The sequence below is a fragment of the Phocoena sinus genome, chromosome 2 (genome assembly GCF_008692025.1).
Source record: "Phocoena sinus isolate mPhoSin1 chromosome 2, mPhoSin1.pri, whole genome shotgun sequence".
NCBI classification, from domain to species: domain Eukaryota; kingdom Metazoa; phylum Chordata; class Mammalia; order Artiodactyla; family Phocoenidae; genus Phocoena; species Phocoena sinus.
Genome location: NC_045764.1, coordinates 84,144,738 through 84,169,155, shown reverse-complemented (window position 1 = coordinate 84,169,155; position 24,418 = coordinate 84,144,738). Strand labels below are relative to the sequence as shown.

The 24,418-nt window shown below is 33.3% G+C and overlaps 1 protein-coding gene across 3 annotated transcripts in view; it reads right to left on the bottom strand.

Moving 5' to 3' along the window:
* Positions 1 to 24,418, bottom strand: part of TRPM7 (transient receptor potential cation channel subfamily M member 7) — a 121,536-nt gene that overhangs the window by 39,078 nt on the left and 58,040 nt on the right. For 2 of the 3 annotated variants that reach the window (XM_032621934.1, XM_032621936.1), the window contains exons 12-21: positions 21,883 to 22,017; positions 18,474 to 18,527; positions 15,772 to 15,912; positions 15,344 to 15,478; positions 14,480 to 14,760; positions 13,232 to 13,460; positions 11,984 to 12,139; positions 11,763 to 11,906; positions 5,563 to 5,691; positions 3,812 to 4,090 (exon numbers count right to left, since the gene is read on the bottom strand). In XM_032621934.1, the coding sequence (XP_032477825.1) occupies positions 3,812 to 4,090; positions 5,563 to 5,691; positions 11,763 to 11,906; positions 11,984 to 12,139; positions 13,232 to 13,460; positions 14,480 to 14,760; positions 15,344 to 15,478; positions 15,772 to 15,912; positions 18,474 to 18,527; positions 21,883 to 22,017 (1,683 nt within the window). The remainder of the gene's footprint in view (positions 1 to 3,811; positions 4,091 to 5,562; positions 5,692 to 11,762; positions 11,907 to 11,983; positions 12,140 to 13,231; positions 13,461 to 14,479; positions 14,761 to 15,343; positions 15,479 to 15,771; positions 15,913 to 18,473; positions 18,528 to 21,882; positions 22,018 to 24,418) is intronic. The other variant, XM_032621935.1, reaches the window with a different exon arrangement.

The following is a 24,418-nucleotide window of genomic DNA, read 5'->3' as shown; positions in this document are numbered from 1 at the left end:
CCATCTGAGAGTACTGAAGGAGGTAGAAAGGGAAGATGGCACTAGGAGAAAAACGATAATGATATGATAAATAAATGGTTGACAAGGGGAAAGACATAATTCTGGTGGAGGGTGGCTCTAAAGAAGATCAAAGGTAAAGAAGAAAATGAAATATATATTTCAGCTCCCTATAATTGGGATGGGAGAACCGGTGGGAGTGTTGGGAGTATATTAGAGGTAAGATTCAGATGGAAATCCAGACAGCTCCACTCTCTCTTGGCTTCCTTACTTTTCCCAGCTCCATCTGTTATTAAGATTGTTCACTTTTATACTTCCTGCACCTTCCATTTACTGTATATCACCATTAAATTAACCCAATAATACTAAGTCACTAAATAATCTGGTAGACAATGAGAGCTAGAGCAGTTTTTTGCCCTAAAACGTTCGGCTAAAACCAGTTCCTCCCCCAAAACCTTAACTCCCCTAACTTTTCCTGGAAATATCACTACTTCATGAAAGAATGCAAAATGGATGAATAATAAGTACTTCTTTGATGTGACAAATAATAAACCAGTAATTCTTAACTGGGGAGAGCAGGATACACTCTCCTAGAGGGAAAATGTGTAGTGCGGAAAATCAAGTATAATAATGAAACTCTGTATTCAAAAAATGTAAAAATTTTGTCTTCATGATGCAAAGCAATGCTGATAACCCTGTGAGCTAGTGGGGTTACTTAAAAGATAAATTTAATCTAGAAGACCAATTTTAAAAAGAACTGAGAAACAGCATACACATAATGAGCCCATTTCTATAAAACTATTATATACATTTATTCGTGTGAAGTTTGACACAAATAAACACACGTATTCATATATATGTCTTGAAGGATGGAAAGGTATACATCAAACTGTTAATATTGGATGTCTCTGGAGGGTAGTTTGTCTGCACTTGCTAAAATTTTCTACAATGAATAGTAATTTTAGAACGAGGAAAGGAAAGTTACTTTCACAAAAGCAACAGAAGCATAATAGAGTTTGCCTTTTTCAACTGAAAACCGAAAGTAATTTATGGCAGGAGTAGGCCCAAATTTATGGCAGGAGTAGACCCAGTACATTTTAGATTTTTTCAGCTCAGTGCATAAAAAACTGCACATTAAACTTGACATCTGTATTTTAAAAACAAAACCTGCCAGTTGGTTAAGCCTATGGGAAGAGCAAAATATTGGGCATATTATATCAGGAAAAGATTAGATGTTCTGGATATAAATTTTAAAAGTCTGGATCAGTAAAGATAGGAGGAAAGAGGTACCTAAAGACATAAACCACTGACAGTATTTGTTTAGTTAGCATTATCTTGCAAAGTGCATTAATAAGGGACAAGATTAGTGTGGTGGGTTGGAACTGAGCATGAGGAACCCTTGTGAGACTTCTTCAGACTGCCTCACTGGTTGAAAATCATCATAATGAACAATCTGACTAGCTGCTTTCAATATCCATACACTGAAAAGTCACTCCAAGATGATAAGGAAAGACAGAGAAATGTCAACCTACTTCTTTTATGGTAAAGAAAAATCAAAAATTGGCGGGAAAACTCTTCAATGGTTTCCCCTATATTTTTCTTCTCTAAAGTCCTAGTTTTCAATGTTCTATATACTCCAAGCTACTACGCCCTGTCTAACCAATCTGCTAACAAACTATACCTTATCACAAAAAAATTTCCAGTCAGGCTGTTCCTTTTTACTCCCATCTCTCTCAAGCTTTCGAAGAATGGCTCAGATTCCACTGCTTTAACAAAAGCCTCCACAAATTTCTCTCTTTCCATGAATCCCTATATCCCCTACTCATTAACTTAATCAATAAACCACATTGATAGTTTTACTAATATCTCATATAATTTCCTAAAATACTTTATGTAGGATAGGCTCCTCAAGCTAGATTATGTAACTGTTAAAAATAACTACAGGACTGATAAAGTCAAAAAAGAGCAATGTGGTTTCACAAAGTTCAGGGACAATATCCTAATAACCAATCTGCACTGTCTTACATAACAGTGAAAATATAATAAACATTAAAAACTACTTGGTGAACAATTACAGTTTTTTAAATTTATAATCTGCTGCTAAGGATATAAAAATAAGAGAAAAAAATCTTAACTACCAACCTATGAAAATACAATTAATGTTCAGTATTTTTATGTTGTTTTTTTCCTACTTGAAATGGTTTTATCCACCCAACCAACAAATATTTACTAAGGAGGAATCTACTAAAGTGGTAAGTATTGAGATACTAGAGATATAAAGGTGACCAACATCAGACAAGGTTTCTACTCCAAGGAATTTAAAGTCTAGAGGAGAATATAAATAATACAATAAGAATGTAGTTTAAAATACAGCTAGACACAGATAAATATTCTGAAGGGAAAAACATGGGTCCCATAAAATTATACAGCAAATAAACTTGATCTAGTTGAAAAAGATCAAAAAAGCTTCCCTGAAAAAAAACATGTTGAAGCCAAGATCTGGAGGACAAAACTAAGTTAATTAATGAAAAAAGCTAAGGATATGAGTGTACATGAGGGTGATCATTTTACACAGAAAGAACATGAGCTATTCTTGGTTCTCTGATAGGGGCTGTGTTAAAGGAAAAAGATAAAAGGTCTGTGTGACTAGAACACAAATAAGAGGTCAAAAATGGTAAGAGGTGAGACTTAAGAAAGCAAGGAAGATGTTACTACTGGAGGAAACTAGGTAAAGAGTACACAGAATCGCTCTGTATTATTTCTTACAACTGCATGTTAATCTGTAACTATCTCAAAATTTAAAGGGAGGGAGGGAGGGAGAGAAGAAGGGAAGGAGGGAGGAAGAAAGGAAGGAAAGCAACAGTCAAATTGGACAAGGCTTATGGGTTTCATTATTAAGTACACTGATTTCTAGCAGTAATGCAAAATCATTAAAAGATGTTTTTAAGAAGAACATATCCAGAGAGAACTGACATATCCAGATTTGCATTTTGAAATATTACTCTGGCTATAATATTTGAAATATTACTCTGGCTATAATATTATAGATTGAAGACAGGCCAGAGTGCTTGTGAGTAAACAGATTACTATACTACTGCCCGTGCCAGATGATGACAGATTGGGTTTAGGGTAGTGGTAGTAAAGATGAAAAGAAACTCATAGATTGGAGCTGGCAAGTTCATATTTTTTCAAATAGCCCTAGCAAGTAACATTTAAAAATTAAAGTATTTCAAGAGAAAACAAATAAAATAAGGTTTCCTAACTTTATCCCCTCAAATATTTTCTTCAAAAGTTAATATCTTGGGCTTTCCTGGTGGCACAGTGGCTAAGAATCCACCTGCCAATGCAGGGGACACAAGTTCGAGCCCTGGTCCGGGAAGATCCCACATGACACAGAGCAACGAAGCCTGTGAGCGACAACTACTAAGCCTGCACTCTAGAGCCCGCGAGCCACAACCACTGAGCCCACATGCCACAACTACCGAAGCCCGTGCACCTAGAGTCCATGCTCTGCAACAAGAGAAGCCACCGCAATGAGAAGCCCGCACATCACAACAAAGGGTAGCCCCTGCTCACTGCAACTAGAGAAAGATCACACGCAGCAACAAAGACCCAACTCAGCCAAAAACAAATAAATAAATAAATTTTTAAAAAAGCTAATATCCTTAGGAATGGGGCTATTTGCAATATGAGGCAAATAAATATGAACTATCATTCTCTGGTTCAAGTAAAACTATATTAATAACATATTTTTATGATTTTAAGAAAAAATATCAATAAACCCATGAGTATTATCACACACCTCTCAACTTACCATTTTTCCAATCATCATTACATAAGGTCCTGCCTGTTGATTTACAGCTAGAAAATCTAGCAAACGCACATACCAAAATATTATGTTAAGACAGTAAATTAATCTTCCAGCCACAAAAACATGATTATCATATGCATTCTCAAAGTTCCATTTTGCTCCAAATCTTAGTCCAAATCCAATGAAGAAAGAAATTATGGCAATTGTATCACTGATATTGAAGTAATCACTAAACCACACTTTAATCTTCTGGCTTATTTTTCCAGCTTCAGACATAAAGATCTACAGGTTAAAAAAAAAAAAAAAAAAGGTTTCATCACTTTCTTCCTATTAAAACATATACCAGAATTCAATTATACTGTCAGAGCAGAATTTTATATATCATTTAATATTTCAAAGTATTTTGACTGTCTTGGCATTTGATCACCAAAACAATTCAATAAGATATCAAAGACAGATACTTCTTATCCTCATTCTCTATATATAGGGGAAAAAAAAGTAAAAAAAAGACCCACAAAAAAATGACCTGCTCAACCAAGGTCATCCAACTAAGACACTGAAAATCCTGGATTAGAACACAATTCTCTAGACTTGGAATGTGAGATACCTATCAAAAGTTGTTTTATTTTTCACTGAAACAACACTAGGATATCCAGGTAGGATCTTCCAAAGGTGCCTTATTTGCAGAAAGTAAACAACTCAATGGTTTAAGTAGCTATACTTAGCTCTTTAATATAAAAAATATTTTAAATTTTTTGTGGGGAATGGTAATACATTTAGAGCTTCAAAATCATAGTGTATCAAAAGTAAATACTGAAAAGTCTCCCTTCCACTCTTCACCCCTAGCCAACTAATTCTCCTTCCCACTAGAGGCAATCACTTTTATTACTATCTAATAAATCCTTGCAGAACTGTTTTATGAATAAAAAAATTATATGCAACTTGCTTTCACAATTTAACAACTTAATTTCTTCAAACATGTTAGTAAAACAACAGATTTCATAAACATATGGGCTGTGGCACTCAAAGGCATTTAAAATGCATAAGCTATTAAATTCCTATTATACCTAAGTGGGAGGGAAGTACAATGCCTTCTATCTATTTTTGCAATTTCATGTACTCTCTAAATGTAGATACATGAAATAATTCATATGTATTTAAATAACTGTGTTATAAAACAACATTTATATAGGTACTAGATTAAACAGAAAGTATAAAACTTTTTTAAAAACCTTTTTTTCCAAAATCAGGATATTAGAAAATTTACAATTTTAAACTGAAAACTCTGATGGACAAAGGGATCTAAATGATAATTCAATGGGCAATACAGTACACTTTAGAGCAGTACAACCTAAGAGCAAAGTAAGAATATACTTATAATTTATCTACCTGATTGGCTATATGTATATTTAATACTTTTTGAGAATGGCAAAGAACATAAATATGAATGTTGAGGAAATAAGACAAAAACAAATCTATTTTTTGAGACAAATCATTATCTTTGTAATTGTGACAAAGTTAACCACACAATCTCTATTCTTTGGCCATCACTTTTAGAACAGCAAAACCAAACAATCTATATATTTCAATAACATCACCTACTGGGTGATATAGGTGGGTATATGAATATACTCACCTACATCATGGTTATGTGTGTGGGTATGAATAACACATACCCACACACATAACCAAAACAAAACGTAACACCCTCCATATATACACTAAGTTATTGGTAGGAAAAACTAAAGACATACCTCACGGACTTTCTCAATAGCATAGGTAAAAATATAAGCAATAACAATCCATTCTTGAACTGAAGGTAATTGTTCCATTTGTACGAGAACGACAAATGTATAAAGCATCAGAAATCCTAAGTATGCCAACTAATAAAAAAAAGAAAATACAAGATATGAATAAAATTTATTATAAAATACAATTTTACTATGAAAATTTCCAAGCATACACAAAAAAAGAGACAAAATGAGCCCCTGTGAAGTATCTCCCAGCTTCAATCATTAAAAAAGTTTCAGAAGTAACTCTTCTTCCATGCAGACATTGCATTTATCAATCAACCATTTATAAATGGTCCCCAAGGTAAAAGTGTGTTTAGTTGACTTTTTAGTACTTCTCATAGGAAGAATTTTATAATACCAGGTTTATGTTCTCAGTATAGCCCACATAATTTCACTTAACTTATATTATACCTCAAGTATCATACTATAGAACTTCATCACCATCATCAAGAAACACATAATATGTGGCTCCTCCTTCCCCCAACCAAGTAGTATTCCTAAGAAAGACAACTGGTATTGGGTTAGCCAAACAGTTCCTTTGGTTTTTAAGTAAAAATAAAAAACACATTTTCACCAAGAACTTTATGGAACAACGTATTCACCCTTTTGTTCCACTACCTTCTGCCATTTTTCAGGCAACTTCATAATTCCATCTTCCCAAAATTTTTATATTTTTGAGCAAAGAACTGTTCCAGATGCTTTTTACAGTCTCCCAGGGAATGGACATTTTTTCCATTAAGAGAAGTTTGCAAAGACCAAAATAGATGGAAATCCGAATGTGCAATGTCTGGTGAATACGACAGATGAATGAGAACTACTCAGCCAAGCCATAAGAGTTCTTGCCTGGTCATCAAAGAAACATGTGGTCTTGTGGTATCCTGATGGAAGATCATGCATTTTCTGTTGACCAATTCCAGAAGCTTTTCATTGAGTGCTGCTTTCAGTTGGTCTAATTGGGAGCAGTACTTGTTGGAATTAATTGTTTGGTTTTCTGGAAGGAGCCCATAATAGAGGACTCCCTTCCAATCCCACCATATACACAACATCGCCTTCTCTGGATGAAGACCGGCCTTTGGTGTGGTTGGTGGTGGTTCATTTCACTTGCCCCATGATCTTTTCCATTCCACATTATTGTACAGTATCCAGTTTTCATTGCCTGTCACAATTTTAAAAACGGAATGTTTTCGTTACATTTAAGTAGGGAATCGCACGCAGAAATACGGTCAAGAAGATTTTTTCCACTTATGTGGAATCCAAACATCAAAGTGATTAACGTAACCAAGCTGGTGCAAATGATTTTCAACGCTTGATTTGGATATTTTGAATATGTCGGCTATCTCCCATGTGGTATAACATTGATTGTTCTCGATGTCTTGATTTGATCATTATCAACTTCAACTGGTCTACCCGACCACGGAGCATCGTCCAGCAAGAAATCTCCAGCATGAAACTTCACAAACCTCTTCTGACATATTCAGTCACAGCACCTTCTCCGTACACTGCACAAATCTTTTTTTGCATTTCAGTTGTTTTTACCTTTCTTGAAACAATAAAACATAATATGCTGAAAATGTTGTTTTTCTTCCATCTTCAATATTAAAATGGCTACACAAAAATTCACCAATTTTGATAAGCTTTTTTTAAATGCACGCTGATATGACAGCTGTCACAATACAGCCTAACAAAACTGTTTTGAATGAAGTTAAAGACAACTAAGTGCTACTACAGTCATCTTACAGAAAAGACCCAACAAATTTTTTGGCCAACCCAATATTTTCTTAGCTCCCAATCAGTGAGGTTGAATCCCAAGAAATGTAAACAAATATGGAAAACATTCTCCCTAGGTAAGAGAACATCCCACCTTTGAGACTCTTAACAAGAAAGGTTTTAAGGAGATGATAAGGAACAACATATAATAACATCTGAAGAGTCATTTCATTTCAGAGGAAAACCCAGACTCTCTGACCCTTGAACAATTGTGGCTGAGAATTCTCTCATCATTTTCCTTGCCTCTACCAGTTTTAAAATAAGCCATATCTTTGATTTGAACTATGGCGGAGTAGAGAAGTAAACTGCAATATGCAAAGAAAGAAAAAAGAAATTCCTAGAGCTACCTGAATTGTCCATTTTTAAATAGCTGTTCATACGAATGCAAACATATGAAACCTATGTTATTTCCATTAGTGGAGACAGAATTTGGGGATTATATTAGGTAATTCAGATTTACAATTTTAACATCTGAACAAGATGGAGCAAGAGAATTTTTGTATTGGGAAGGAAGCGTAATGAATTAGTCTCAGGTTAATGGGCATGTGTGTAGGTGAGAAAGCAATGGTTGAAGGAACAAATTCTCAAATGTTCATATTAGCATAAAGCTAACAGAGAACTAACATTTGCATACTTTGGCAATTCAAAAAAAGCCTGATAATGATGAAAATGAAACACAACAAACATGACAACAAAAACCAAAAACAACTTAAAAGTTTTCCTGGGGAGTAAAAACTCATTCACTTGGCCCCTGGAAAAAAGTAGGCACCAGTCTCATGTGTTTCTCAGATGGAGTCCATTCCTCTATGGACATGTATTCTCTTTAACCTGGTAGTAAAATTTGTTCTTCCACTGGCAAGGGAAAAACCAATTATGTGACAGATAACCAAACATGTACTATGATTAAAGAAATAAGCTATTATACCACTGAAAAATAAAACTATATGAATAATCTAGATTACTTTTCACCATCAACTAACACTGCAGAAAGGTTTATTTCCAAAATTTTAACATTATGTGCAAAATCCAAAAGCACGAAGAAATTATAATTGTGTATCAGAGAACGTACTGTTCTTTTAAGTGGAAAATGGATTTCCAGTGATCTAAGTTATATCAAGATTAGTATGGACTCTAAACCAAAGGTACCCTTAAAGCCTATCTTTTAAAAACATTTTGCTGGCTCTGCGGGGACCTGGGTTCCAGCTCCATTCCGGGCGGGGGGTGGGGGGCAGTGGGGGCGGGGCCGCTCCGCCCTCAGTCACTTGGGGGAGAGTGCAGAATGCATGGCCCCACCCCTAGGGGGTTCCTGGAGGGGGTGCCCCAAGCCAGGGGTGGGGCGCGGGCGCCCACAGCGGCCGCAGCCCCAGCCAAATAATACCTAAATGTTGGAGTTTGGAGCAGAGAAAGGTTTACTGCAGGGCAATGCAAGGAGACTGGTGGCTCATGCCCCCAAAAACCCAAACTCCTGAAAGGGTTTCAGCAAAGCATTTTTGAAGGCCAGGAGCTGGTTATTCCTGTATTTCTCCTGAGACAAAGGATGGGAGAAATTGGCCTTTTCAGCATTTCAAAGTCAACTATGAAAGTTCGGCCTGTGCGTAGGAGCTGGTGAGGGAGATGTGCTGACACCTTTGAAGGTATATTCTCAAGATGCTGATGTGTTTCTTCAACATAATATTGATGAAAAAACAACCCAGAGCAGGAGAAAGAACAGGAGGAAATGGCAGCTTCTCAGGGACTGCTGACATTCCAAGATGTGGCCACAGATTTCTCTCAACAGGAGAGGGAATGACTGGACTTTGATCAATGGGAATTGTACAGGGACAGATGTTAGAGAGCTTATAGGGATCTGGTCACCTTTTTGGAGCAAAAAAAGGATCTCTAGGATGTGAAGGGAATGGAGACAGTAGCCACATACCCAACTATGTCTTCTTACGACACCCAGATTTTGATGACCACAAAGTAGGCATGGAAGATTTATTCCAAAAAATGCTGCTGGGAAAACATGAAAGTTGTCAACTTGGAAATTTAAACTGCAATAAACTGTGTAAGGTCTTAACCAAGAGCTCTATTTTTCAATAACTACAACAGCATTTATAATGGAACAACAAGCTATCCCTGCATTGAATCAGACAATAACTTTGACCGAGACTCAAGTCTTATGAAACATCAGGGCACTGAATTTTCAGAAAAACATTCTAAAAGTAATAAATACAGGAATGTCTTTTATCAAAGCTCAAATATTACTACATATAAGAGGATTCATATTGGAGAGAAGACTTACAAATGTAGTGAATGTGATAAAGGTTTTAATCAGTCTTCAACATCAACTTACTCAACATCAGAGTAATCATACTAGAGAGGAATATTACAAGTGTAATAAATGTAGGAAAGTCTTTAATCAATCATTAAATCTAAGTAGACAAAGGAAAATTCATACTGGAGGGAAACTTTATAAATGTAAAGACTGTGGAAAAGCCTTCAAATGGTGCTCAAAATGTACTCAACATCAGAGAATTCATACTGGGGAGAAACTATACAAATGTAAAGAATGTGGCAAAGCCTTTACCCAGGGCTCAAATCTTAAGCAGCATCAGATAATTCACACTGCAGAGAAGACTTACAAAAGTACAGAATGTGGCAGTACCTTTAATCAGCATTTGTATCTTATTCAGCAGAGATCTCATACTGGAAAGAAACCTTACAAATGTAGCAAATGTGGCAAAGCCTTTAACTGGCTCTCAAAAACATCAGAAAATAATAGTAGAAAAAGTAGGAAAAAACCATAATAGCAAAAAACGTACAAATGTAGAGAATGTGACAAAGCCTTCAACCAGAGCTGTTACCTCGCTCAACATCAGAATCCATAGTGGGGAGAAACCCTACAAATGTAATAAGTGATGAAAGACATCAGTCCTAAATATATACTTCAGAAAACACCTGAAGAGTTCACAGTGGAAAGAAACTTGAATGATGAAAATAATGTGAAAGTACTTAATCAAAAATCAAATCTAAACAAATATCAGACTACATAGTAGAAAGCATTAAAGTCAATAACTTTTCTGGCGTTACTCTAATTGAGAATATTACAGAAAATAAAGTTAAAACACTTATAAAATTTGTGGTATTTATCACAGGATCACAGGGAATGATGTTTGGGCAGGTGTAATTATTATCAGCATCTTTTTTATATTGGCATTATTTGAGATTATTTGAAAATAATATTAGGTAGCAATCATTTATTTTTACTACTCCATGGATGTTTAAAGAGCCTGTAATGTAAAATGTACAATGAAAATCTAAATGGAGATGACATCTGTCATTGATTTAAATCATTCCTATAGATCACCATTAGTTAAGTGTTCAAGGAATCATTCTTTGTATTAAAGACAGAGGATCACTGTAAACTTTAAATAGTTGTGACCATTTGCTTTTAGGATAAAAGGATGTTAATTCATTAAAACCTTGATAAACATTCATTAAATCAACAGATAGAAGTCATGAATATTAGTTGGCATATTTGAAACAAATACATCTTCATCAATAACTAAGAAAAATATAGGTAACCCTTCCATAAGAAGTTATAAAATTACTGTAATCCATGTTTACTAAATAACTAGGCTTCTTTGTATAAATCAAAAAAATCACAATTCTCAGATCATTCAAAGAACGAGAATTCTTCTGAATTATTGTAATCTGTATTTTGATAGGGAATCATAGATGGATTGTTAAAGGTTTATTTAGACCATGTGTGAACTTAATATGTTAACTAATAAAACTGAATGGTTTTTAATGTGGTAAAAACAATTTTTGCTCAATTTTAAAATATACCATGTTACTAATTCAAAAAGATACATGCACCCCAATGTTCATAGCAGCATTATTTACAATTGCTAAGATATGGAAGCAACCTAAGTGTCCATCAACAGATGAATGGACAAAGATGTGGTAAATATATACAATGGAATATTACTAAGCCATAAAAAAGAATGAAGTTTTGCCATTTGCAGCAACATGGATGGACTTGGAGGGTATTATCTTAAGTGAAGTCAGACAGAGAAAGACAAGTATTGTATGATATCACTTATACGTGGAATCTTAAAAATACAACAAACTAGCGAATATAACAAAAAAGAAGCAGACTCACAGATATAGAGAACAAACTAGTAGTTACCAGTCGGGAGAGGGAAGGGGGGAGGGGCAATATAAAGGTAGGGGATTAAGAAGTACAAGCTGTTAGGTATAAAATAAGCTACAAGGATATATTGTACAACATGGGGACTATAGCCAATATTTTATAATTTTATAAATGGAGTATAACCTTTAAAATTATGAATCACTATATTATACACTGTAACATATAGTATCAATTATACTTCAATAAAAAAAAATCATACCGTGTTAAACCAGAATTTTACAATTGGTGCATGATAAAAGGCATAAAACTTCCGTGTGATTGGAAGCTTTTTTGATTTTATTTGTATCTCCAATTCATTCTTCCCTTCATTCCTGTCCAATATTCTTACTTCTTTAAATACTTCCTAAAATAAAAAGAACATTTATTGTACATTTATTCACAACAAATTTATATTTACTTTAAATTTTTTCTCCTCCTTACCATGGGAATCTCTTCTGTTATGTTCTGAAAGTTGTTCTCACTATCTTCCATTGTCATTTGATGAGCATCTTGAGATTGTGGAATATGAGACATTTCAGCCTTAGTTTTATATTCTAACATTAATATGGCAGGTGGAACTAAAATGCTGAGTATGACCTAAAAATTTTAGAAACACAAAAGTTTACATTTTAAAATTAATGGCCTTCAAGAATATAATAAAGGCAATAAAAAGGTATACAATCTCCTGATTATTAGTTAGCCATTTTTCCCCTGGTGGTGCAGGGAAAAAACAAAAACTTCACATTTTACTTATATATAAAGAGGCCAGGTTGAATTGTTTTAAACAGTAACAAAACATTTGAGTATTATGATATAAGGGTATAGAAAAGATTTAATAATTATTATACACTTGTCCTGTTAAAAAATCAGGTTACAATTTGTTCAGAAAATACATTTTTGTCTAAATAAAATGTAAGCCTTATGAAGTTAATATGTGCTTAATTTTATCCTAAATCTCTCTGCAAGTGTTCCATGTCACAACGTGATTACTCAGCTTGTGCCTCTATAAACAAAAAGGTTTATTTCCAAAATTTTATGTATTACCTGCAAAATCCTCAAGCACAAAGAAATTATAATTGTTGTGTCAGGGTTTCTATTATAATTGTATATCAGGGTTAATCCTTCACCATTATTTTTAGTATATGATCAGTATTTATTATCCACTTACAATGATCAGTGATTAAACTACTTGCCTGATTTCTGCCTTCTATATTTCTATACCTTTTTTCAGACATAAAATAACAAAAAGGAAAGTTTAAAGTAAAATCTCTCACTAATGAAACTGAAAGTACCAGACAACATTTTACCCCAATTTTTAACCATAAAAACCGAGCAGATCCAATATACTTCAAGCAAATTAAAAGTAACAAATTATTAAGTTAGTAGATAGGTCCTGAATTTTAGAATTTGGGAATCATCTTTTCATAAAGCAACAACTTTTTTTCATGGCTGCTATAAATGCCAATACTCCCATTTGTTGCTCTCATGCTTCTGCCTCAGACTGGGGAAACAATCACTACACACCACACCTGAAAAGGATTCAGAGTGAAGACTAAGAGGGATAAAATGCCAACACCGCAACCCCTACCACCCTCACAAATCAAGGCATTTTACTATACAGCTGAGCTAATTCTTCTGTTCTTTTTTATCTAATCACACACTTTATATTAAATTATTTCTAAGGTATACCTTGTACCAGGAATTTTTCCTCATATTCAGCCTTCCCATCCACATATCAGATAACAACATTTGTGTACAGGTGTGGGCTACAAAAGGTCTAAGTCTTGAAGAAACTGCTAACTTAAGACAGGTGGAATTACTCCAATTTTTCAGTTCATAAGTGAGCAATTTCATAGCCATGGTTTCATCTTGTCTGAAGGATTGTTCTAATAATTCAACTGCCAGTTGACCAAAATCACTATCAAAAGATAAAAGCCAAAACATATTCAGATTACCAAATTGCAGTTTTAAACCATTATCCTTAAGTCATTCATAACATGTTCCAGTTTTTAATATTTTCACACACACACTTAGGGAAATGTGAGGCATCAGAATCATAGTAGCCCTGCGTTTTCAGATATCCACTATGTGAAAATCACAAAATATTAAAACATGCCACATTAGGAACAAGACTGAAAATGTGACTCCGGAGCACTTTCCCCTGGTCCTAGAAATAAACCTATAGACTCACAGGAAACCAAAACTGACAATATTCAGATGCTCTGTTCAGAAAGTCTCTATATAATATTTCAAACATAGAAGAGGGTTGGTACCCAGTAGAGAGGAAGAATAATGTGAATAGGGATTAACCTAATATGAAGAACATCTTAATCTTAAATCCCTGGTAACATGATCACAGGATCTCTATTTGAGTTATTTCCAGTAACAACTCTTACTCTCTTCCAAAGACAGCCCATTTTGGGGGAAGGTGGTCCTATTCTCTATTATAAAGCTTCCTACAAACTACCTTTCTAGCTTAATATTCTATTACTCCCCTAAGTAGACTGTAAAACTTGTGAACTATTTTATTCTTCTACATATGTAGTCCCACCATCTGAAATGCCCTTCCAGCTGAATTAAATTTATTTCCTTAGACTACAGCTCAAACCTCACTTTCTTCCTTTCCCTACCACTTCAAATGGAACTTTTCCTAATCTAATTGCTATTATGTACAACTAATTATTAAACTGATTTCTGGCATTTCTTCTTTCTTGTTGAGATATTTAACTCTTGAACTGCAAACAATATACATGCCTAGGCAGCAGTTTCTTTCTGAGTTTTTTTTTTAAAAACTTAAACATTTAGAAAGTGGGTTTCTCTTAAATTTTCCGGTAAAATTATAATACGTAACCTAATTAGTGCATGGCACTATAATCTCCACTTAAACCCCATCTATTTTGTATTTTAAAATGTTTCAAATGATAAAATGTAACTTACTTGGAATATTGTTTCAATTCCTCTGAAGTATCATCTACGAGGTCACTCTGTTTTGCTTCATATGCCATTGAACGATAGATCTTACAGGCAACTAATGCTTTAGCCATTGATTCTTCACCATGCTGCCACAAAAAACGGGCCATGACCTGCCTCTTCATAAGGCAAGCCCAAATTAGCAGTTCATTAAGTGGATAAGGAAAGCGCTTGGTTTCTGGATCATCAATATCTACAATTTCATCTTTGGTTCTTTTCTTCTTTCCTTCTTCCACAGCTGTATCAATCTTTAAGAGAAAATAAATGTTATAAGGCTCAACAAAATAAGGCCATATGACATTCATGTGAGAATTTTAATAAAATACCCTTTATTCTTCAATTTCATACAGCTGCACAAATCAAAATAGTATAAATTTTACACATTTGATTTTTATTATAGCTATTCATTTTATAGAAATGTCATTTCCAAAAAAATGTCTTTGCAACGAAGTTTTCCAGGATTAAAGAAAGGGCCTAAATATTTCAACTAATATCCAATAAAACACAATATTAATGAAAAGAAAGTTTGGATAACACCTCTGTCTTGCATGTTGTTAATCAAGTAAATATGGAATAAAAGGAGGCAGTTAAGCAATAATCAAAACATCTAAAAATTTTGGTCATTATCATAAATACTAAAAAATAACAATCATTAAGTAACAATGAATATCTTTTGGCATATAGGAAAATGAAGAATCAAGGATATAATACCATATCTAAAACCAAAAGATAATTCTTACTAAAACAAGTAGTTTTTTGCTTCATAATACTAAGTAATTTAGAAAGAACAAAATGTGAAAGCCAGAAAGGGTAATATTTAAACAAATATACCTTTGGTCGGTAGGGCTGTGCTGTTTTAATGAAATGATTATGCCTCATTTTTTCCTTTTTATCTGCTCTATTGCCAAAAGATTCCTGACTCTTTCGCAATTGAGGAGTGCTGCTAGAGGTATTTCTGCCAGACCTCTGAAAACAAAAGCTTATTAGATTTTATAGATTTAAATATGCTGTTATGCTATAAAAAAATCAGTTTTTACTCATGTATGTATATGTAAATATATGTGTGTATGCACACCAAAAAATATATATAGTTTCTTCAGGATTTCAATTACAAAGTATTTCTAAGTACCCTTAGTTTAAAATCTCATGTTTTTAAGGCAATCCCACTTTTACCATTCTAAGTAATTTTTAACTTTTAAAGTGTGTAAGTTCATTTTAAAGCACATCTATAGACGTCCCCCCAAATATTAATTACATACCCGATTATTTCCACCAAGACTATTATATATTAATCGAAAACGTTTCCGAGTGTAGGTGCATCTATAGGTTCCTCCCATAAGATATTCAATAACAAGTCCTATATCAATTAGAGTGATCTTATATCCTGGAGGAAGATTTCCCTGAAAACAAAGCATTAGTTTTAAAAAGACAAAATAGTATTTCTCAATATTTCTATGCCATGCCTAGAAATGTGCCTACTACTCTCCAAAATAACAAATGTTTACTTGTTACAGGAAGCTGGAGTTGCCAGCAGCTAACTTTACAGAAGAAGGGAGTGATTTGTTTCTGTTTCCTTTTGTAAGAAGAGAGATTCTTAAGTTTTGAAGTCCCAACGGTGTGGCTCAGGACAGGAGTATGGCTTACAACAGGAAGATAATTTGATCTCTCCACTGTACTAATACTTCACACACACAGGCAAAGAAACCTCTAAGTGCCAAGTATTCTGTTTCACCGTGGCACATAAGTTGCATTTTCCTGCATAAATAATGCTATAAATGTTTCCTGAAGGGCCCATTAATACTTATAAATATTTTTAACCAAAATTATATTGGCCATATTGTAGATTACACGTTTTTATAGCCTTGACTAGAATTCAACTGCCGCCTATAACATTGTTCAGGGATAAAAATTCATTTTCCCAGGGCATCAATTTACAAATAAACTTTTGGAACATAATCCATTTGTGAGTTTGGAAAGACAGTTTCAGAATGAATTACTGGTTAAAGGGTTTAATCATCAGATGAGTTACATATGTTAACCAATTCTGCCCTCTTACACCATCCATCACCATTCTTTTCATTTCCCTAACTATAACTTCATGAACTTAGTACTTTTTAAAATGCTTATACTTTTTATATTTTGGCTGCATCTGTGAAGCTTCTAATTTCTAGATACCTATATTCTTTAGATTGCTAATTTAAAAACTAATCAAAAAACATATTTTCACCTTAAGTACAAGATTTTTGTTTTTAATTTCATCTTAAGCAACCTCAAAATATGCTCTATGATTAAGGATGTCAGGTATGATAGATATTTTAGTTTTATTTTTTTTTAATCTGACAAATACCCTTATGTTATGAATTCACTTGTATGGGAAAAACTTAATTTAAGGAAAATAATGTGAGTTATCTAAAAAAAAGATAAGCAATTTCTCAAGCTATACAAATAACTCTTAGAAAACTCATTAATTTGAATTAGAAAATATTCAATTACTGATTTTACTTCAGGATTTTTCACTTATGCAAGTAGAAAAACTGGGCTTATTATTACAGCCATCAATGTAAAAGAAGTTAACATATAACAAATCTCCTATGTGAGGTTCCCAGAATTAACAACTACAGTTCTGCTAAACCACATAAGTAAATCATAATGCAAATGTGTTTAATAAATCCCCGGACTGAAGGTCTCCCTCATTATTCAAGCTTTCTGGGAAGAAAAAGAAAAAAAAAAAAGAAAGTTTTAGTTACTTAAACAAAACAAACAAAAATTAATGTGAACTGTCCAGAATAGGAAAATCCACAGAGATAGAAAAGAATTAACAGTTGCTTAGGGCGGGCTCAGAGGCAAGGAGTAGAGAAGGAGCAGGAATGGGGAGAGACTGCTAATGGGTATGAAGTTACTTTGGGGGGTACTGTAAATACTCTAAAATTGTGGTGACGGTGGCACTACCCTGAATATAGAAAGTCACTGAACTATATATACACTTCACGTGGATGAATGTTATGGTATGTGAAATACATTTCAATAAAGCTACAAAGAAAAGCACATGGAAAAAAATAAAAAAAATTTTAAGTATGACAAAGTCTAAGTTCTTTCTATGAAATGTTAGTTTAGTATTAAACATATTAAAAAACACAGAAAATGACATTTCTATCAAGTTTTCCATTTTTTAATAGTATACTCACTCACACTTAATGGCAAGTAAAACAGTTGAATGAAGAATTCTAGAAGGAAAGCATTTCAGTTCAGAAACTTTAAAAATAATTCAATTAACTAAATATGAGTACTTTTTCACCAAGGGAAATAAAACTATTGGATATCAATAGTTTAAATTGTTATAATTTTTAAATAAGTGTTTAAAACTATTAATTCACAGAGAATTCAGTAGAAAAGAAGAGGAATATCAGTGTATCAAATTTAGTCACCACAGAATGGCTTCAGACCATATGAGAGCCTTATATATGAAATCACTACCAATACTGAATATAAAAGAAGGGGGAAGAGGGAGACAGAGATGGTGGCAGGGGGGCGGGAGAAAGACATACACAGAAAGAAAGACAGAACATTTTCAGCCTTTTTATTGGCAAAATCTGCCATTGAAGATCCCCAATCTGTGTTTCTCTCAATGTCCTTTACATGCCCAGGGAACAAATTTCTTCTTAACACAGAGAAAGAAGACCTTCCTTTATGAACAAATGAGCATTAAGAAATTCATCATACTGTATCCTGGATGACTAGAAGCTCAGGTCTTAATTTCATAAACTTTCCTTTCTCTTGATTTCTGATACATTATGCTCTTTACTCCTGTATTACTATAAATTTATCCCTTATTTTAATCTCGATCTAAAAAAAGTCACTTTATTGCTAATTTTAAGATGCACTGAAATGCTTTCTAGAAACAGATGAAGTATAAATGACTTTTTTAAAATAACATTTTTCGAAAACAAAAATAATCTGTTACCTGTTTGACATCTCGAACAAGATGAAATAGCATTGGATTAGTTGGGCCTTGTTTCTTTAAGGAGAAAATAATTAGAGCAAACTATTATTTTTCTTCTAAAATAACTTAAACAACTTCCTTTTTGTTACAGGACTTTTGTACTTACACAAATTATATTGTTTTTGAGTTATACAAGTTCTGTTCATAAAATGGAACAAAGAAAAAGATGTAACTATTTCATGTTGTCATATTTACCTTTAACAAGATATATAATTTCTTATGCTCTTACATTTTTACTTATGCAAAACACAAAAGCTTTTCTTTTCTAAAAGTCATGCAAACATTGCAAGCTTCACAATTATATGTTAAATTTAATTTATATTTCATTGATAATGGAGGCATACATTCTCTTTCCTCTTGTTAAAATGTCTGTACCTCTGTTTCTGCCACTAATCATCAAGCTGTAGCAATACATTAAATATTTTGGGTAACAAACTTTTAACATTTATATAGGCCATTTTTCCCTATTATCTTAATTCTATTTAAATATAATATTACAGTACACTAATGACAAGTTTCATTTTTACATTAATCTTATTTTGATGGTATCCTGTATTTTAAAAAATACCCAGGAGTATATGTCCCCCCATCAAAACTGAGATAAATGGGCCAAAAAGATATTCTTCTAAACTTTTTGGACAGTGCTCTGATCTATATGAAATTTACTGCAATTGATTCTATGTAGCACAAATCAAGAGAATTATTGTCAATACTTTAAATCTATTGTTTAAAAGAAATACCAAATGAGATTTTTCTCCCACCACTGTTACTGTTAATTTTTATGAGGTTATTTTAGTAATCAATTCAATGTACTTCTCCATTTTGATTACATATACTTGGTAATACATTTTCAAATCTAAGTGGGTAAACTTATTATTCCTTTGAAAACAATATTATTTTCTTTGATATTACTGGCTTTCAAATTCTATATAATATCTAAAGATGGCTATAACTGATACTGCATTCTTTTTACAGTATTTAGTCTATAGACTTAAGAGCTAAGTTCCCTCAGCTCATTCTCCCCTGTAAGTTAATTTTTCTTTTATTTAAAATGTCATTTATTTTTAACATAAAGAAACTTAGTAGAAATATTTACAAAAAATTGGTAATATTTTAGTGCACTTAGACTTACAAAATATTTACAGCTCAAACATTTCTGAAATGCAAAGGATTATAAAAAATAAAGACAGAAGGCCTGTAAGTTAATTTTTAAAAAATAAATGTGTCTTCCAAGTGAATGTGAATTATTTCATACTTTTTAAGTATTAGGAAGCTTCATTGTATTTTCTCTAATAGTATATAATCAGAGAGAAATGCAATTTTTGTAATTCTATTTTATCTTAATCCATTAATGTTTATTCATTAAATATAACTTCCTAGTAAAAAATAAGTATACTTTAACACAGCAGTTCTCAAAAGTACAATCTGGGGACTCCTGAAGGCCCCCAAGACCCTTTCAGGAGGCCCATGAGATCAAAAGTGTTTTCAGAATCATGTTAAAATGTTATTTGCATTTATTCATTCTCATTCTCTCAGTGTTCAGTGGAGTTTTCCAGAGGCTTCATGATGTGTGATATTAAACTCAAAAGCAAACATGAGAATCCAGCTGCCTTCTATGAAACCAGACATTAAAGAGATTTGTAAGCCATAAAAGTATTCTACTCTCCTCACTAATTCTTTTTTGTTTTCTTGAAAAATGTTATATACATTAACATGTAATGGATTTATTATTTGTATTGAAGTACAAATTAATAAATATTTTTAAAATTTCTTGGTGTTACATTCCAATATGGTACATATCAACACACATAAACAAAACCTCTCTAGAACAGCTCTGTGATGTCCTCAATAATTTTTATGTAATAGGATCTTGATAACAAAAAGTTTGAGAACCACTGCTTTATCATGTTATATATAACCCTTAAACTTTAAAAAATTTTATCAATAATTGATGCTGAATGTTAACTATTATCTTAATAACTTTGAGTTATACAGTTAAAAAAATTACTTTCCTTGCTAATGGGACCAATTTTTATTTTTAGTGTTTTATATTTGCTTTACATTTCAGGGATAAACCTTACTTCGGCACAATGAATAATTTTTACATCTATTTGCTAGAGACAGTAGAACGCCAACAAATCCCTACTCAGGAAATTTACAATCCACAGTGGAAGACATAACTGTACTTAACAAACTGCACCACTGGGCTTCAATGTAGTACTGCCTTGGCATTTTAACTAGGTTCCAAACAAAATAAAATCCAGTAAGTGGGTAGTAGTAGCTGGAAGAAAAACACATACCAGCACTGTGTAAACAACTAATGCTTTTTTAAAAAGTTTATATTTTGGGGAAATAACACGTAGATGACATAGTTGAAATATCCACTATGCGGAGGTGGGAGATAGGAATTAAAAGGCCAAGTGAGAGAGATAGCTGAGGCAAAATTTCAAAAGCTGTAGAGCTCTGAAAATCAAGTGAAGGGTTTGAGTATTATTCTATACATACTGGGGAGCCATCAAAAGTTTTTAAACTGGGGAAAGATATGATAAAATATGTCACTATAAGAATATTTAGGTTAAAGATCTGAAAATAGACAAGGAAATTAGATTACTGAAGTAGTATAGGCTGGAAATGATTGAGTAGTACAAAGACATTAGGAATGAAAAGAAAGAGATAAATAGGTAGAAACTGATAAATAAAAGGAAACAGCTTTGCAGAGAAGTCAAAGTTAGAAAGCTAGGATTTGGTCCTAGTATTCCTCAAGGTATACTTCTATTAGTAATGAAAAACTATTAAGAAGAGTAGTATTTACCCTCTCCAATGTTAGTGATATGAAATTTGAAACAAAGTGAGAAAGGCTTTGTAAAAGGAGTAATTAGTTTTCAGGAGCTCTTTAAAAGAAAAGTTGAAAAACAGTACGTAAGCTGAAAGTATGACACCACAAGGTCAAAATCATGAATGTAAACAACAAAAAGGAGAAAAGAAAAAGCAATGTGTAATTTCTCCATTGGTCAAAGGAATCAAAAGAAATTTGGTGTAACAAATGACCACCAAGAAAAAGAAGAAATATAATGACTCTATAATTAAGAACTTGATCTTATAGTTTTAAAAAGGGTTGAGGTGAAGGAAAGGGTTAACACTAACTACATCTCTTTCCTATGTGGCTATGGTGACAGAGAAGGTCTCCAGAAACAGGAAAAGGGTTTCAGACTGTCATATAAACAATCTATACTAAGACTGGCTGTAATTTTTCCATGTAATCCAGCAAAATATTAAAGGTTTTACCAATAGGAATGAATATACTCAGGTAAAATGACACTTTCCAAAGATGATAAAACTTCGTCCACAAAGAATTTTAACATACACTTACAGTGTTGTAAAGTTCTTCCAGTCTAGGAATGGTAAGGAATTTATGCATGCTTACTCCATTTTCAATAAGAAGTTTTACAAATGCAACTCTATCCATTACAAGAGCATCAAGCATAGCTTGTTCCAAGGATCCAACCTAAAACAGTATCAAAATTAATAAAATTATACAAACAGTTCTATATGCAAGTCCTTAGGATTTATACATATTTGTTCCTAAACAGTTTTAAAACAAAATTAAAAAGATGCAAAGTAATAAAAGACTAGGACTTAAGGTATATAGGGAATAGATAAAAAGACCTCACTAGAGTAGCATTCCCTAAAAAACATTCTGTAGGACAGCAAGGGTTACGTGGGGGGGAAAACAAGAAAGAATCCACCATCAAGTAAATTTTGGGAAAAATACCTTAGAGCAATGGTTCTCAGTGTTTAAGAAAGGTTTTTTAGAGGGATCATTTCAATAATTGGGGGCCACTACTACATTTAATGGACACGGTCAAAAGATACCAGAAATCATGCAATATGCCAGACAATGTCACTCAAAAAGGAATTGCCTTGTATCTCATACAACTTTCTATTATCCTGTTAGATTCTCACAAATGAAAATCCAGTAATTCTGCTTTACATATAAACACAAAGTATTCTGTCACAAACTTTCCAAAAATACAACTACTATATAAGTCAGAAAAGATTATACTTAGTTTTCTTTAGAACTTTAACAGAAACCATTCACCGTCAGAGAAAAATCATATCTCTTAACAGCAATACAACATGTGGCACTACAGTTTAATATAACACACGCATCAGTCAGCATTTGTAGTGCTCCCTTGTAAGTTTTTAGAGACACTTTTACAGACTTCAACAGACACTGAATCAAATACTCTAAAATGAGTGAAGACACAAATACAGAAATTTCACTGAGAAGCATTATAAAAGTCATCTTATTAATGTAATAATATTAGTATGTTTAGTATTACTGATATATTAATATTTTAATAATACCTCATTGCTTCTGTATAATTTTAAATATTTTGGTATCATAGGAAAAAAAGCTTTGTGAAAATCAATACCAGAATCACTGGGTTTGGGCTTCCCTGGTGGCGCAGTGGTTAAGAATCCGCCTGCCAATGCAGGGGACACGGGTTCGAGCCCTGGTCTGGGAAGATCCCACATGCCGTGGAGCAACTAAGCCTGTGCGCCACAACTACTGAGCCTGCACTCTAGAGCCCATGAGCCACAGCTACTGAGCCCGCGTGCCTAGAGCCCCTGCTCTGCAACAAGAGAAGCCACCGCAATAAGAAGCCTGCACACGGCAAACGAAGAGTAGCCCCCACTCCCCACAACTAGAGAAAGCCCGTGTGCAGCAACAAAAACCCAACGCAGCCAAAATTAAATAAATAAAATAATAAATTTTTTAAAAATCATTTTTTTCACCTGTTTTTAAATCTTTATTGTCTTCGAAAGTTTACCATACAACTATACAACTTCTCTACAGCAGTTTCTATTACCATTTCTTTACCCAATCTACCCTTGATTTCCATTACTTTGCAAAGGATAGGGTCTCCAAAATCTTTTTAGTATACAGACTAAACGCATGCCTTATGCATGATGGATGATGATGAGACGGCAGATATGTTTTCTGTCATTTTTTTTTCACCACTCAGTTCTATTTCATAACAAGGAAAATATTTTGGCATTACACTTAAAAACAAGGCACAACTAACTTATAAGAATGTAATACGTATTCAATTTCTCATATATTAACGGCCTGTAATTGATCATGGCATGTTACTCCTATTTTAGTTAAGATTATCTCCTACTTTCTCGTATCACATACAAATCTGATTTCTTATTAACTTATTCTAACATGAACAACCTTTACTCTATTGCTCAGTTGGCCTTCTCTCCTTTCTTTTCTTATCCTGTACTTGTAAGGGGTGTTCTTCTGTTCCCCATGGGTTTTAAGTTACCAACAATAACATTCCTGTATTAGTCTGGTTAATTAAAAAAATCATCACCAAAACCTATGTCAAGGATCTTACCACCTATGTTTTCTTTTAAGTTTTATGGTTTCAGGTCTTATGTTCAAGTCTTTAACCCATTTTGAATTAATTTTTGTGTGTGGTATAAGACAGTGGTCAAGTTTCAGTCTTCTGCATGTGGCTGTCCAATTTGCCCAACATCAATAATTGAAAACACTGTCCTTCTCCCATTGTATATTCTTGACTACTCTGTCATAAATTAATTGACCATATGTGCATGAGTTTATTTCTGGGCTCTCTATTCTGTTTCACTGACCTATTTACCTATTTTTATGCCAATACCATACTGTTTAAATTATCATAGCTTTGTGACACAGTTTGACATCAGGAAGCATAATGCCTCCAGTTTTGTTCTTCTTTCTCAAGATTGTTTTGGCTATTCAGGATCTTTTGTGGTTCCATACAAATTTTAGAATTGCTTGTTTTATTTCTGTGAAAAATGCCATTGGAATTTCGATAGAGATTGCACGGAATCTGTAGATTGCTTTGGGTAGTATA